The following is a 16,739-nucleotide window of genomic DNA, read 5'->3' as shown; positions in this document are numbered from 1 at the left end:
AAAAGGAGGGACGTACTCTAAACAGGTCGCATACATTAACACAATGACACTCACAACTACGACCAACTTTGAATCGCCTGTTGAACCCATGTATACTTGTCTGTTCTGTGGGAAGATGCCACAAGAACAGAAAGAGCATCCAAACCCCACAACGATAAAGGATCCCTGTGACCGTGCATTAAAACCTGTGACCGTGTCACTGGAGTCAAGAGAACTAAACACATCACAGCACTGTTCGGTTTTATTTGAGTCTTCTGTTTAATTAGACATTTCAAATTTGTTCTTAAAGTTCTATAATGCCCTCGTTTAAAATGAACTATCGTGCTTTTCTTAGTTCTGCATTTATATATAAATTTCCTATTGCAATGGTCGATGGCTTAATAAATATGTCCAAAGTTTCAGGTATTGTCAGAGTATTTACTTTGAAACAAACAGGCATCTTAGGTTTTTCACCTGTCTTGGCTATATATGATGTCAGTGAGATGGGATATATTTAACATGGTCATTTCAGCAAGACAGATAGGAGATTTATGTAGAAGGCTGAGTATCCAATCAGAGGAAAGCTGGCTTCAAAAAGTGGAAGGGGCAAAAATGATTTGGTGCAAATAACATTTTCTTTTCTTCTTAAGAATCAAGAAATGTAAACAAAGCATAGTTTACTATACTCCAGGTCTACTGAGAACATAAACTCTGGTTCTTTAGAAAGACTCCAACAGCTAATATTTATAAAATGAAACAAAACATTATAACTAGTAGTAGTTATGTCTTCTCCAAAAGAATCTTGGATTATACGTGCTGTGCTTTGAAACTTGCTTATCTTGTTTAATGATTTTTATTAATGTTTTCATTTGTATTTTTCAGTAATCAGTCACAGTCCAACTGCACAATGTCAGCAGCATAGTGTATGAAGAAATTTGAATAAGGTTTTTTTTTTTCGTCCCCTTTAGCTAAATGTTGTGATATCTTATGATATCAATCTTATGATAAAGTGAGAGAAAAAAAATAGACTAATCTGTTTTTGTACTTTCTATGTTATACGTGCAGATCTGTCTTTGTGAACGATCAAAGAGATTTTTCTTTGGCTTGGCAGGTTTCTGATATTTGATTCTACCTATTAAAAAGGAATGCAACATCTGTTTACTTCATTTTTCAGGAAAAAAAACATGCCCACTTTCTTTTTTAAATGGGAAATATTTATTGATTTCAACATATAAAATGATACAGAAAATGTTCTGTTTAGTTTAAAGTAGATTCACAAATAAATAAAGATATGCTGTTTAATACTTAGAAATATTCACTTATACAAGCAACGTAAAAATCAGTAAATAAATTAGTAGATAAATAAGTTAAAAAATTACTAAATTAATACATCCTTCCTGTAACAGACAGATTTTAGTTGGCAGTGTGCAGAGATGAAGCCAGCGGTTCTGCTCTCATGAGATGGGCTTTGGTTTCCTTCCTGATCACCTCCCAGGCTTCAGCACTGTGACCCTACAGACACAACAATATTATCATTAGTAAAATATTCCAGAGGTGTTTAATAAAAGAATTGGTTAAAAATAATAAAGACCTACCTTCTTCTTTAGGACATCATCTGAAAGCCTTTTGAAATACATTTTTGTCTTGAAATACAGCTGTGAGTTCTTCTTCTTGTGACTGTGGCTCCCAATCTAAATCAGGAAAAAATGTCATTTAAATATATGTTTTAGCCACATTAGCAGTATAATTTATTTCAGCTATGTCAATAGTGGTGTTACTGAAAGTGAACTTACACAGGAGTGAAGCTCTTCAGCTTGTTTGTTCACAATATTGAGAAAGTTCCTCACTGTGCTGTCCTCCCATGATGCAGAGCTGTGATCCTCCTCAAACAGGGCAGCCACCTCCTCCAGAATCTGAACTGTGAAAGCCAGTTTATCCTTAGCCTAGCAGGAGAGCAATCAAATATTATTTACTCACAGGACTGTCTCTGAAAAGAAAATTAAGTTTCTAAGTTTCTAAAACTGAAGTTGGCTTACTTTAAAGAGTAGTTTGGGATATTATGGGATTAAATTAGAAAAACCGAGATTTACTTACTGATGATTTGGACACCTGGTGGTACAGGTGATTAGGGAAGGGCACGGTGACCTCCACTTCAGTGATGTTAGTGGAATTATTAGCCTGCATCACACACAGAAGCACATGGAGTGTTTCAGTAAACAGGCACTAAATTTACGCACATTTAAAATTTTTTTAGCATAAATATTAAAAGACGTGCACTCACCATGGTATCAAGTAGATTCAGAGTCTCTTCGTTGTGCTGTCTGAATTTTTGATCCATCCATTTGCAGCTCAACGAGGAGCCTGCAGTGACCAGACCGAGAAACAGGCAAGCAAAGAAAACCCTGTTGATCATTTTCCAAAAGGTATTAACTACTCTTGTATGAAGCAAACTCAAATGTCTCCTGGTGTTCTGATGGAGTAGACCTGTAACACCTGATTTATAGCAGAAAAAACGGAAAACGGAAAACACCTGTGGCTTTCATTACATCATGCAGGTAAGTGACACGTTTCAGAATTTTTATTTATATTTTAATTTATACATTTCAAACATCCTAAACTATTAATAAAGATTAATTTACTTATAATAACTATTCATTTAATTATAACGCCTACGGTTACGAAATGCATTTTATTTATAATCACTGAAATGCTTTACCTTCTCTCTGTTTATATCGAGACCTAACATCTAACAAATCAAAATTTTAAACTTATTTTTGGATACTTGACTTAAATATCTTTAACACAAAATATATTAGTCATTTAAGCTCATTTATATTTTACTCTATTTATTTAATAATAAATTATTTCATTGACTTTTATGTCATGATTTTTTTTTTCCAAGGAATTCTTTCCATACAGACACGACGTTTTCGGTAGTAATGCGGATGTTTTTTCATTTTCGAATTATCTAATTAACTACATAAACACGTAAAACTGTTAATTACGCAGTACGTGACGCTGCAGATCTAATTGCACCGTATCCACAGTGCCACAAAGTTCCTGTATAAAGAAACTGAAAGAGATTTCGTGACCCAGCGCCTGCTCTATGTCGCGCATTCTGAGTAATATTTAACCTTTTGGGAATTTAGAGTGAGAAGCAGATAACCTGGAGAAGGGGATTCACCCTTACATTTTAATGTGGCACTCTGAGCAGATTTTAATCCTGATTTTTTTTTTAAATCACTGTTTAAATTATGAAGGAATGCGACTTTGTTTAGATTTTTATTCTTCCTCTGCCAAGCCAAAACCCTGTCATCACTGCTTGGTGTTGTAATTAACTGTATCTAATTTTCCAGAAATAATCTTCTTAGCTTTGTATTGGCAGCTAATTTCCCAATAATACATATGAGAGTATAAACAATTCAAATTATGCCATCAGTCGTAAATTGTGTTTGTTGTCATTCTTTTTTACGGTATTTGGTTACTTGTGTTCCTGCTTGAAGCCATTATAATGATGTAAATTCATCTTTATCTATGGTGATTTTTTTTTTTTTTTAGCAAACTCTAAATATTTAGTTTGCACTAAATGTGGGATTGTTTCTTTAATTACAACGCAAATTTAAATCTAAAAATATACTGATAATTAACATTACAAAAGACAGATTAAAAGAATGAGGTTACAGCCCATCTGCATATTGAGATGAAAGCTGCCAAAAATGAAAAGTGTGCTCTGCTATAAATGAAATGCTGCAAGTACACTCCATTAGATCACAAGGAGACATTCAAGTTTGCTTATATAAAGGCAGTTTATATCTTTTTGAAAAATCATAAACAGGATTTTCTTTGCTTGTCTGTTTCTCAGTCTCTTTACTGGGGCCTATATGAGCTCGCACAGGGCCACAGACAGGGTATAGGTAGCAAATCTATCACAGGGCAGACAATCATTAACACACACATTCACAGCTATAGCCAATAATTGGCAGTCAGCCGAAAGAATGCATTTCTTTGTGGAAGGAAACCTCAAGCATTTGAAGAACAGAAAAACCCAACACAGAAAGCCCCCAGCCTTTTTGCTGTGACTCAGTAACATTAACCACAACACCACCACGCTGCCCTTTTTAATTTGATTCTTTCTTTTTCATATTTAAATGCAAATTTCTGTCAGATAAAATCAGTTGTCGTTTTCAATACACCTGGATACAGAATGGTAGGTGTGTGGGAAGAAAAGCCCCCTGTTGCAGAGGGATGCAGGTTTAAAGACTTCCATTGTGGAGCTCTTATAAACAGGTGCACACTTAAGTGCATCAAATGGCCCTTGGAAAATTCTGAGTCCAAAAACAAGGCACTGAATCATCTTGTATCGCCTTGCAAACTTTAAATACAAAAATGAAATTATACAGATGTCTCTTTTAAGTCAAACTGCCTCTTTCTGTCATCTGTCCTGATATAAAAAACAATTTTTATGCCATTTTTATCAGCTCTGATCCATCCTGGCTACCTGCAGCAAGTCACATCAAGATGCAGAATACTGTCAGCTTCAACACTGTCTGCATTTTTGATAAACCTGCACAGATGAGCTAAGCTGACGGAATTTAATCTTAACTTTAATTATAGTTGCCAGGCTGGAGTCACTTCCTTTTAACATTTGAGGGACTCACAGTCAAAAGTCTAAAATGCAGTTGCATGCACAAATAACAGTGGATGACCTTATTACATTATACAAACTAGAGGATTATATACAAAACAATAGGAAGACAACATTGGAGAGCAAAGTGCTTGGAAGCAGTGCAAAGCAGTTCAGTGTTTAAATATTAAACATGTTAGTTTTACTGTAATCAACGGGTACATGTCAAGTGTAATCAAAATATTAAAGTTCTGACAAGCTTAGACTTTTAAGTTCATCAGCTTTTTACAGCAGTTGGGATTAAGAGTAAAAATGTTGAAACTGAACTGCAAACGAGCATAAAAACTCCCATTTAAAGACCTTGAGTAAATCATTTATTACTTGTAGACTTGACTATGTATTGACATAGTATATTGGAATGAGCAACACTGTATCCCAAGATGCTTCTAGATGCTGGCAGCATGTATTTAGAATATAGAAAGAATATCATAAAAATATTTGCTCAGTATAAATTAAAAGAAAAATGAATATGTTGATCAGCATTAATAAATCAAAAATCAACACACAAACAATTTAATAAATAATAATAATAACTATAGATATAAATAGAGAATCGAATACATTAAAACAGCGTTTATGTCACAGACATGATAACAGACAGATTTTAGTTGGCACTGTGCAGAGATGAAACCAGCTTTTCTGCTCTTATTAGATGGGCTTTGGTTTCCTTCCTGATCACCGCCCAGGTTTCAGCACTGTGACCCTACATAACAATATGATCATAGTTATTATTAACATATTGTGGAATACTTAATACCTAAATATTAATTCTAAGTAAACATAAATCATAAGGTCTAAAAAACTTGGAAAGAAAAGCGTCTGGACTTCTTTAAGTTGCTTGAAGACGTTTCACCTCTCATCCAAGAAGCTTCTTCAGTTCTAGGGTCAATTGGTGGAGAGTCCCAGATTTAAACCCTGTGGGAGTATCCCTCCAAGAGGGAAAAAAAGGACCCCCTAATGATCCTCTACCTAATCACATGAGCCAAGGTGTGAAAACGGGTGTAGGTCACAATCAGCCAAGGTTTCAGGGGAGCTCATTGTAAAACCTAGCCCCACCCTATCATGTGATTTCCTAAGGTCAAATGGCCCAGGATGTGAGTGGGCGTTAAGGCGTCTGGGAAGGGATCTCAAAACTGGATTATAGATGGCAGACAGTTCGTGTCGTAAACCACCGACTCTGTTCAAAGATGGTTGCTCACAGTGGACATAAATGGCCTCTTTTACTCCTCTTTCAAACCATCTGTCTTCTCTGTCCAAAATGTGAACATTGGCAACCTCCACTGGACAAAGGTCTAATGGACAAAGGTCACTCTTTCGAGGATACCAATGTTCACATATAACTGAAGCAGGTGCACGTCCAGAATTTTTTCTTTAGGGGTGGCCATATGGGGACCACGAACAATATTTAAGTGGCACACCAAAAACAGAACAGTGTAGGGGCACAGCAGAGGGGAGGGGGTGATGACAGGAAATTGTGATAGACATACAAAGTGACACAATATGGCTGACAAAAAATGCATATCAAAGAATAAACAAGTTAATGTTTCTACTTATTGTCGAGTGTCGTCCTCTGTCTTGTGCTCACGTTTATTAAAATTATTACCTACATAGCTACATAGGACAGTCTTACCAAGGGGGCCAGCCATGGAATTTTTGGAATTTTTGGCTACTTGATTTAATTCTATCTAAGGCAGAATATTTGTGCTATTGCCCATTTATATGTTTACTTAATTTCTTTCATACTAATTTATTTCTGTGATTTTCAGTCATGGTCTTGTTTTCCCAGGAGTTCTCTCCGTACAGGCACAACGTTTTCGATCTGCACATTGACCAACGCGGTATTTTTCTACTGTCCAAATGAGCGATTTATTTACTTAAACGGAAAATCACGCAATACGTAAAGCTGCAGGTCTAATTGCACAGTAGGTATCTGTTGTACCAGAAATGGGAAGTTCAAATATAAAGAAACTGAAAGTTAGTGAATGTGCGCCTGCACTGTGACTATCATTCTTAAGAATCGACCTTTGATATTTCGCCTTCTGAGGATTTAGAGCGATGAGTAGGTAATCTGTAGTAGGGAGTTCACCTTTACATTATAGTGGGAAGATCTGAGCAGATTTTAACCCTGAAATGGAAATAAAACTTGCGCATTGTTCAAAGTTTACATTATAAAGGAATGCGTCTTTGTTTAGAGTCTTATTCTTCGTCTTCCAAGAAAAAAACCTATATGTGTGCATTGCTTGGTGTTGGTAATTTAGCACTCATTATCTAATTTTTCAGAAATTATCTTCTGAGCTTTGTGCTGGAAACTAAGCCCAGTAATACACGTTTTCAATATCAAACATCAAATAACTCAAATTACACCATCAGTTGTGAGTTTTAATTGTGATTTTTTTCTTAATTTGTTTTCTTTTTTTTCTAGGTATTCAGTTACACATGTTGATTGCCTGTAACCGTTATAATGATGGCAATTAATCCTCAGTGTTTAAATTTTTGTTTGTCCTAACATTTGGGATATTTTATTTCCTTATGATACAAATTAAAATCCATAATGTTCTCTGCATAGTGAAAGCCGTCATTCACCTTCGGGATTCCCACAGCAAGTTAGAAAATGGAAAGCTATATTTGCATTTCAGGTATTCTCCATCAGAACAAGAGGAGGCTCTTGCTTCATGCAAAAGCAATTAATACCTTTTGAAAAAATGATGATGAGGATTTTCTTTGCTTGCCTGTTTCTCGCTCTGTTCACTGCAGGCTCCTCGTTGAGCTGCAAATGGATGGATCATAAATTCAGACAGCACAACGAAGAGACTCTGAATCTACTTGATACCATGGTGAGTGCACATCTTTTAATATTCAGTCTACATATTTAAAAGTGTACTGACTGTAATTTAGTTATTTAAACTTAGTGCCTGTTAACTCAAACATGATATGTCTCTGTGTGTGATGCAGGCTAATAACTCCACTAACACCACTGAAGTGGAGGTCACTGTGGTCTTCTCCAATCACCTGTACCGCCAGGTGTCCAAATCATCAGTAAGTAAATCTCGATTAATTAATTAATCAACTTATTTATTTATTTTCAGAGACAGTCATGTGAGTAAATAATCTGTAATCGCTCCTCTGTCCAGGCTGAGGATAAACTGGCTTTCACAGTTCAGGTTCTGGAGGAGGTGGCTGCCCTGTTTGAGGAGGATCACAGCTCTGCATCATGGGAGGACAGCACAGTGAGGAACTTTCTCAATATTGTCAACAAACAGGCCAAAGAGCTTCACATCTGTGTAAGTTCACTTTCAGTAACACCACTACGGAGCTAACTGATATCAATTATACTGCTAACGTGGCTAAAACATATATTTAGCTGTATTTCAAGACAGAAATGTATTTCAAAAGACTTTCAGATGGTGTCCTAAAGAAAAAGGTAGGTCTTTAATGTTTTGACCAATTCTTTAATTAAACACCTCTGGCATGTTTTATTATTATTATTATTATTATTATTTTTTTTTTTTTGTCTGTCCCATTTGGTTCTTTAGCCGTCAGAATTGTTGTCTGAAGACCAACAAGGATACCAAATGGATTTATTTTGCCAAATGGATCATCATGGCATTGCCGTATTGGTCCATTTGATCAACTTTTGTTGTTATTATTTATTTTATTTTCAGTAGTTACAGATGAGACAGACATGATTGGGGGATAGGAAAGGGAGAAAGAAAGAGAGGAAGGAAAAGAAAAACAGAAGGGAAGAGGGACAGTGAGAAAGGGATGTTTTAATAGTGATAATATTGTTGTGTCTGTAGGGTCACAGTGCTGAAACCTGGGAGGTGGTCAGGAAGGAAACCAAAGCCCATCTCATGACAGCAGAACCGCTGGCTTCATCTTTGCACACTGCCAACTAAAATCTCTGTCACATAAAAAAATGTATTAATTTATTGACTTTATTTCTTTATTTATCCATTGATTTTATGTATTAGTCGACTGGCTTTGTATTTATTTTCAACGATGACCAACTGAAACTAACACTTTCTATAAATGTTTTGTCTGGAATTCAATAAAAAATAACACTTATTTCCAATTAAATGTTTTCATTATTTTGATTCCTGGAAAACAAAATAAGACAAAAGAATTCAAAACGTGTTTTTAATTTATATAGGTAAGTGTCCTTTGTAAAGAAGAGAGGACTCTGAGAGTCTTACTTCCAGTCTAGAGCAGTTTCTTTGTAGCTTCACACTGGTTTCAGTCTTCTCTGACTGACTGATCCTTTTCTAATGGCACTGATGGTTATTTTGTTTTGTTAGCCCCTCACACCTGTTGTGTGCCTCAGTTTCAAGAGGTTCACTATATACTCTACCTTTTGGGTATATTTTTAATTAATTTTATGGTGATGATGATGATAATAAAATGAAACCTAATCCGTCCATTCCTTTAAACTGTGAGATGAAATCACAAGCATGGGAAGAACACCAAAACTTTACTCAGAAGGACCACAGCTGGCCAGTGGATTCAAATTGGCCATCATTGTTGTGAGTCAACACATCTGCTTTGGATGTTATTGGTCCAGTCAATAGGCATTATGAATAACTACAGAACCAGGCTGCCCTGTTTTATTTCATTTTTCCTTTAAATTAGAATTTTCAAATCAAATCTGTTTGCAGTTCTTCTTATTGTTTTCAAAAGTTATCTTTTTTTGTTTTGTTTTATGGAATTATTGCTATTGGTTGCTGGAAAACAAGTGTAAAAAAGAAAAGCCTTGAACTACTTGCAATATGAGAAAATGTGGCTCGATCACTTACAATTCAGAATTCACAGGTTGCTAATGACCTTTCCAAAAACATCTTGGAGTGAGGTTCTCCAGTTAAGCAGACAATATTCAGAGCCATGTCTTTAGCATAAAGGCGTTTCTAAAGGCCCAAGTGTACTGTTGCTGCTGTCCTTGCAAACATCACAGAAGGAAGTCATGAAAGACTCATTATTCCGCATTTCTATTAAGAAGCTACACCGAATGTCTGATGGAGTTTGCTACTACTAAAGGTGGTTCTTGGAGTTACTTCATTCATGCAATTATTCACTTTTTCAATTCCGTTTGTCACCGAATTATTAGAGTTTCAACGAGACATAATTCAATATAAGGTTACACAATATATCTCAGAAAAACAACAAAATAAAAACTTACTTTTTTCATGTAAAAAAGTCAAAGTTATGGTTAGCATTTAATAAGCCTTCAATTTATGAAAGCGATGACAAACAGCTTGAAATATCTAAACTATTGCATTTCAACAGCTTATCTTATTACATGATTGCAGAGGATCTTCAAAGGCACTAAACCTTTAACATCAATACCATTTTTTTTGGTTAAATGTTGCACAGCATACATAAAATCTGTGATAAAGTAAGTGTGGAGGAGTGTGGTTTGTGGCGCGGGTGCAGGGGAGGCTGACACACATTGGAGCTCCATCAGCTCATCACGCCTCCTCCGTGTAAAACGTGCCGGGACCTGAGGTTGTTGTTGTGTGTGGGGGGTTGTAGCTGAAAAGTTGCAACCGAGTGTCGTAATAACCAGCAACCAAATAAAACTGTTAAAAGAGCGAACTATGTAGTCGGGTCCGGGTCCAACTATTTTTGTAGTTTCTGTATTAAAAGAGCAGATCTGTCTTGGTGAATGATCAAATAGATATTTCTACACTAAACACTCACCATGTTTTAGGCATTTTTTCCTACTCATTATAAATAACGGCAACACCTTTTTGCTTCATTTTGCAGCAATCTTTCCAAATCTTCCCATTAAAATGTGAAGGAGAATCCCCTTCTTTGGGTTACCTACTTCTAAAACTACATCCTAGAGAGGCAAATATCACTGATCGATTCCTATGAATGATCGTGACAGTGCAGTTGCTCAGTCACTAACTCACTTTCAGTTTCTTCGTACAGAAACTTCTTGTTTATGGCTCTATGGATACTATGCTTTTAGACCTCCAGGTTTTTCTATTACATAGTTCTCTATTTTACACGCCTAGGTAATTAGGTTGGTAATTCGAACAACAGGAAAATACCACATTGCTAATTGTACATATCAAATCACCTGTACCCCCATAGAGTATGGAAAGAATTCCTATAAAAATAAAGCCATGCCAAAAATAATAATAATACTGAAATAAAAGAAATATAATAATAAATATATAAATGCGCAATACTACAAGTGTTCTGTAATATTAAATCAAGCAGTCAATAATTGCACTAAAACGTTTATTTGTTTGATGTAAAGTCACCATATAAACACTTTATTTCTTTTATCAAGCTAACACATATACAGGCTATGATAAACAAAATAGTCAGTTATGAGTTGTGTTTTTTAGTCATGCTTTTTTTGGGTTTTTTTTAGATCTTCAGGTACATGTGTTTCTTTTTTATCATTCTGATATTTTACCATGTTCTCAATTCTTTTGTGTAATTATAGATTTAAAGCCAACATTTAACAATCTGCTCCATCAGAACACCAGGACACCTGAGAGTTTGCTTCGTACAAAAGCAGTTTATAGCTTCTGAAAAAGCGATCAGCAGGATTATCTTTGCTTGCCTGTTTCTCGCTCTGTTCACTGAGGGCTCCTCGCTCAACTGCAGATGAATGGATCATAAATTCAGACAGAACAATGAAGAAACTCTAATTCTACTTGATACCATGGTGACTGTTTTACCATTCTTGTGTTTTACCTTTCAGTTTTGCTAAAGACTTTTTCAAAAGCCTCTTGGAGGGAGGTTTTACATGTTGTCAGAACAGACTTGTGTGAACCATGCTTTGATCATGTCCTTTACTGCTCTATGGAAAAACAAAAAGCTGGAAACGGCCGCAAAGTCGTTGAAACATCACAGTGGGAAATCATGAAAGAAGTGAAAAGCAACCAAAGGGCAAACAGAAAGAAAAGGTTCTATTGATTAAAAGGTCAAGGCAGGTCAAAATTTCCCCATTATTGTGCAGCTTTGATAAGAGCCTACAGCAAATGTCTGATGGCATTTACTGGTTCTTGAAGTCACTTGGTTCTCAAGTTTCTTTTCACGTTTTCCAGCCTGTTTGCTGTTGGATTATTACAGTCTCGACCAGACATAATTTAATGAATAATTATAATAAATAAAAAATAACACACAACATACTTTAGAAACAAAAACACAAAGTAGAAGCAAAGTTTAATATTTAATAACCCTTCAGAAAGCTTAAACATTAAGTATTAAATAATTATATCAAATGTTAAGTTTAATACATATTTATAATTATGTATATCTGTTAGCCCACACAGTGGAAAAAGAATCACTTATCCAAGCAGCTTGTAAATGAAAAGAAAAGAAAAGAATATACTACAAAATTATAAGCTAAATGAAAAAATCCTTCTTGTAAGAATTAGAATATTGTAGACTTTTTTTCTTCAGATCATCATCTGTGAGTTTCTTGAAATGCATTTCTTTCTTGAAACACAGCTGTGTTATTATTCTCTGGCTCTCTTCCTCACCATGCCTTTTATTTTGTATCCTGTCTCCCTTCTCTCACTCCAACCGGTCTCACTCTAAATTGGTAAAATAAAAATAGAGTTCCTAGGCTCACTTAAACCTAAGCATCGTTGTCTCGAGGTAGCCAAAAATCAATCATCCGTTTTACAAAAACTCGGATGTCTCTTGGTGTTCTGACGGAACAAAATTCATTTTCTAACTACCTGTGGGGAAAAAAAAACTGTGATTTTTTACTGCAGCATTTAGGTATAATGAAGCATTTTAGTTTTAATTTGAGAGTAAAAGAATCTTATTGGCAAATAAAAAGCTAAAATATGGTTCAGTGAATTGTGTAATTAACCTCTCAGAAATTTTGGCTTTTGTTCACAATTACACTCCATTCTGCTTGAGAAATTATCTTATATTTTTATTGTGTTGTGCCATTCAAGAACACCTTTACTTTCAAAGATGATGCTTATTTTTGTATTAGGATAAATAATCCGAAATAGTTATGGAAGAATTAAAAATGCATCCCAAACTAGGTCTTAGGTATCATGAGGCTCAACAGGTCTCCCGGTAATACAACAGAAGCAGCACTTCATATTACACAGGTATATCTAAAGGTATGTTGTTTATATTTATTTGAATTGTTTACTCTTTGAAGTGGGGAATTAAAGTCTCAAGGGATGTTAAATTTGTAACTTTAATTTCCTCAGTCTTCCCATGTTACCACAAGTTTCACATATTCTAGGTAAAAGAAGGTGAAATATCACTGGCCGGTTCCTTTGAATAAATGCTGAATGGTAACAGTTGCAGAACCACAAAGCCACTTTTTTATCGCTTCCTTTTTATGTCTCCTGTGGATACTGTGCAGTTTCATTTATTTATGAAGTATTACTTTTCCACACAAGCAACTGAGTAATCAGAAAAAAATCACATAGGTCAGCCTACAGTAAAAGGCTGTGTCCGAATGGAAAAGAACCCAGGAATAAGAAAACAATTAACCAAACCAAACCATTAACAATCTGTGGAAATAATTCATGTGTAAATGCACAATACCCAAATTCAGCAGCTAACAAATCATTTTAATTGTATAACAGTCTAGATGTAATAAAGTTGGAATGATATTCTTGTAACAAAGTATATTTTTTTATACCAAAACTGAAAAAACTAATAAAAGGAATTAAAAAAAGGAATTAATTAAAGAAACTAAAAATTACGCTTTAAATAATATAGGATTATAATGTAGTGGAAACGGTAAATTGACCTAACCTGAAAATTCGAGATCTGCTCCAGTGATCTAAACAAGTGTTATCTGGCATATTGGTGCAATAAGTCCGTCAGATGAAGTAGGGTTACACCATTCAAGCATTCAAAAATTAGCTACAAAATTCACAAATGCTAATATTTTATTAATTCGCAGTGAATATATGCTCACATTTGCATGACATCAGAACCACCTGCACTGGGGTATTAGTGTTGTTCATTCCAATATACAGTGAATTGCTTAATCAGATCTACAGGCGATAAATTGCTCAACGTCTTCAAAAGTTTAATGCTTTTTATAGTGGTCACAATTCAAGATAGTCCGTATTTGTCCTGTACCGGTCCAGAAAATTTTGAAAATTGAAATTGTGGGTTTCAATCGGGGTTACTGATCTCATGTCTGCCTATACAATAGTAGTGTCTTTATTCATTATTTCTCAATTGAGATGAAAACATGCGCTAATCTTCCGATTATGATGTGAAGCAGAGTCTAGTTTTTCGTAGGTTACCTAGTTCACATAGGGAAGCCACAGGTTCAAGATAAAACAAGGCGAAACGTCACTCATTGGTTCGCGTTCAACACGTTCCGCACAGTCATCAAGCCACTTTCAGTTTCTGAATGTAGGAACTTCCCTTTTATAGCACATATGGACACTGTGCAATAGACCTGGAGCTTTAGGTAAAAAGGATTATCATTTACAAAGAAGCAACTGAGTAATTCCAACTATGAAAAAAATACATTGTTCGTTGTTCAAACCGAAAACGCTGTGTGCTGTGTGAAAAAAGATGCCGAAAAAAGGAGAAAACACAAACAAGCAATGCAAATTGATGAAATGTGCAATACCAGCTTTTATTATAAATTACACAAATTTAAGTAAGGTTGCCGTTAATGAAATTTCATTGTATTTAATTATTTTTATTTTCTGGATGTAAATCCAGAAAAATCGCGATAAATATTCAAGGAAGACGTTATGTTTTCATATCACAACTTAACTATTTCAGAAACATGTAGAGGCTATGAAAAAAGAAAAAATAATCAGCCGTGAGATGTGTTTCTTGTTTTGTGTTTCACGTATTTAAGTTCATGTATTTATGTTTGGCAGGTAACTCGTAGTGACGTAAATTACTAAATTAACGAGGGTGATACCTTAGCTTGTTTAAAAATGCTGCCTATCCTCCAGTGTGGAATATTTTCTTTGATTTGGATGCAAATTCTAATCTGAGATTTCCGACATTACAGTCTTTTGCTGAGGCCTCAACCCGCTCACCTGCGGGTTTCCCAGGTATGGAAAATGAAATATGTTTGCTCTGCTATAAATGCGGCACTGCAGGTATGCTCCATCAGAACACCGAGAGACATCCGAGTTTGCTTCAAACAAAGGAAGTTTATACCTTTTAAAAATGATGAACAGGATTCTCTTTGCTTGCCTGTTTCTCGCTCTGTCCACTGAAGGCTCCTCGCTAAGCTGCAGATGGATGGATCATAAATTCAGACAGCACAACGAAGAAACTCTGAATCTACTTGATACCATGGTGAGTGTTTTAATGTTTTAATATTAGTTAATTTGTTATTTTTCGTGAAAGAATTATTTCAATTTAGCATCTGATGACTAAAACACTCAATGTGTTTCAGGTTAAAAGCTCCACTAACACCACTGAAGTGGAGGTCACCGTGGCCTTCCCTAATCACCTGTACCGCCAGGTGTCCAAATCATCAGTAAGTGAACCTCAGCTTTGACTTACTGAAAGAAAACCCCATAATTTTCGTTTAGGGTAGATTCATTTTTTCTTTTAAATCCACTCTTACTATTGTTAAAGCATTTCTAACGTGGTCTGTGTTTGATCTTCGTCTTCGAGGCTGAGGATAAACTGGCTTTCACAGTTCAGATTCTGGAGGAGGTGGCTGCCCTGTTTGAGGAGGATCACAGCTCTGCATCATGGGAGGACAGCACAGTGAGGAACTTTCTCAATATTGTCAACAAACAGGCTGAAGAGCTTCACTCCTGTGTAAGTTCACTTTCAGTTAGGTTTTTATTACATTCGAATATGATACTTTACATGACATGACATATTCTTAATTGTCGTTTTGCTTGTAATTAAATTAGATTGGGAGCCACGGTCACAAGAAGAAAACCACAAAGCTGCACATGTACTTTAAGAGACTCTCACATCATATCCTAAAGGAAATGGTAAGATCACATCATTCCCATTAATTTGGGGTTTAGATCTTCCTTAAGATAAATAGATGGAATAACTTGTTTCAATAACAATAAGAATACTAATATCGATATTTCTGTAGGGTCACAGTGCTGAAGCCTGGGAGGTGATCAGGCAAGAAACCAAAGCCCATCTAATGAGAGCAGAACAGCTTGCTTCATCTTTGCACACTGCCCACTAAAACCTGTCTGTTGTCATGTCTGTGATGATGGCTGTGTTAATTTAATTGCTTGTCTATTTATTTAATTTATTTATTTATGTACTTGGTTGTTTGTATATTTATTTTTGTTTTGATTGTTTTTCTATGCTGATCAATATTTTGGAAAAAATTTTATCTTGATAATGAGCAAAATGAACATTTTGTAAAATATTTTTTTACTAAATAAAAGATTTTATCTTCTTACAAAGTGAATTTATTGTTTGTATTACGTTTTTATTATCAAAATGGGTAACTTGTGAGTTCCTTTAACCAGATTTTGATTGCAATTAGAAGATGATCATTTAGCCTGGAGAAATAGTTTGAATCCTAGGTTTCTCTTCAGCACTGTAGCTAGGCTGACAAAAAGTCACAGCACTGTTGAGCCAACCATCCCTTTAACATTAACAGGTAATGACTTCATGAACTTCTTCGCAAATAAAATTTTAATCATTAGAGAAAAAATAACCAATAATCGTCTCACAGATGTAATATAATCTACAGCTACTTTAAATACCATTGATATTCATTTAGACTCTTTTCCTCCAATCGATCTTTCTGAGTTAACTTCAATAATTACTTCCTCTAAACCATCAATGTGTCTTTTAGACCCCATTCCTACAAAACTGCTCAAAGAAGTCCTGCCATTAATTAATTCTTCAATCTTAAATCTGATCAACCTATCTCTAATAATTAGCTATGTACCACAGGCCTTCAAGCTGGCTGTAGTTAAGCCTTTACTTAAAAAGCCACCTCTAGACCCAGCAGTCTTAGCTAATTATAGGCCAATCTCCAACTGTGCATGTAAATGGAGAGTCCTCTTCACACACTAAGGTCAACTATGGAGTTCCACAGGGTTCAGTGCTAGGACCAATTCTGTTTACATTATACATGCTTCTCTTAGGCAGTATCATTAGAAGACAT

The 16,739-nt window shown here is 35.3% G+C and overlaps 2 protein-coding genes across 2 annotated transcripts; one reads left to right on the top strand and one right to left on the bottom strand.

The window, feature by feature from the left end:
- Positions 1-1,392: 1,392 nt before the first annotated feature.
- On the bottom strand, positions 1,393-2,392 carry LOC134633236 (interferon a3-like). The gene is made up of 5 exons (XM_063482115.1): positions 2,261-2,392; positions 2,074-2,157; positions 1,773-1,922; positions 1,575-1,670; positions 1,393-1,491 (listed from the first exon to the last, which is right to left on the bottom strand). Exons 1-5 carry the CDS (start codon positions 2,390-2,392, stop codon positions 1,393-1,395), a joined length of 561 nt encoding a protein of 186 aa, XP_063338185.1.
- A 4,973-nt stretch (positions 2,393-7,365) lies between these two features.
- Positions 7,366-15,800, top strand: LOC134633452 (uncharacterized). Its single transcript, XM_063482293.1, has 10 exons — positions 7,366-7,497; positions 7,616-7,699; positions 7,795-7,959; positions 8,025-8,084; positions 8,461-8,543; positions 14,734-14,935; positions 15,036-15,119; positions 15,260-15,409; positions 15,508-15,591; positions 15,702-15,800. Exons 1-10 carry the CDS (start codon positions 7,366-7,368, stop codon positions 15,798-15,800), a joined length of 1,143 nt encoding a protein of 380 aa, XP_063338363.1.
- The last annotated feature ends 939 nt before the right edge of the window (positions 15,801-16,739 follow it).

This window comes from Pelmatolapia mariae, linkage group LG8 (assembly GCF_036321145.2).
Source record: "Pelmatolapia mariae isolate MD_Pm_ZW linkage group LG8, Pm_UMD_F_2, whole genome shotgun sequence".
Lineage (NCBI taxonomy): Eukaryota > Metazoa > Chordata > Actinopteri > Cichliformes > Cichlidae > Pelmatolapia > Pelmatolapia mariae.
The sequence above is the reverse complement of the archived record's forward strand: the minus strand, read 5'-3'. Positions and strand labels throughout refer to the sequence as shown.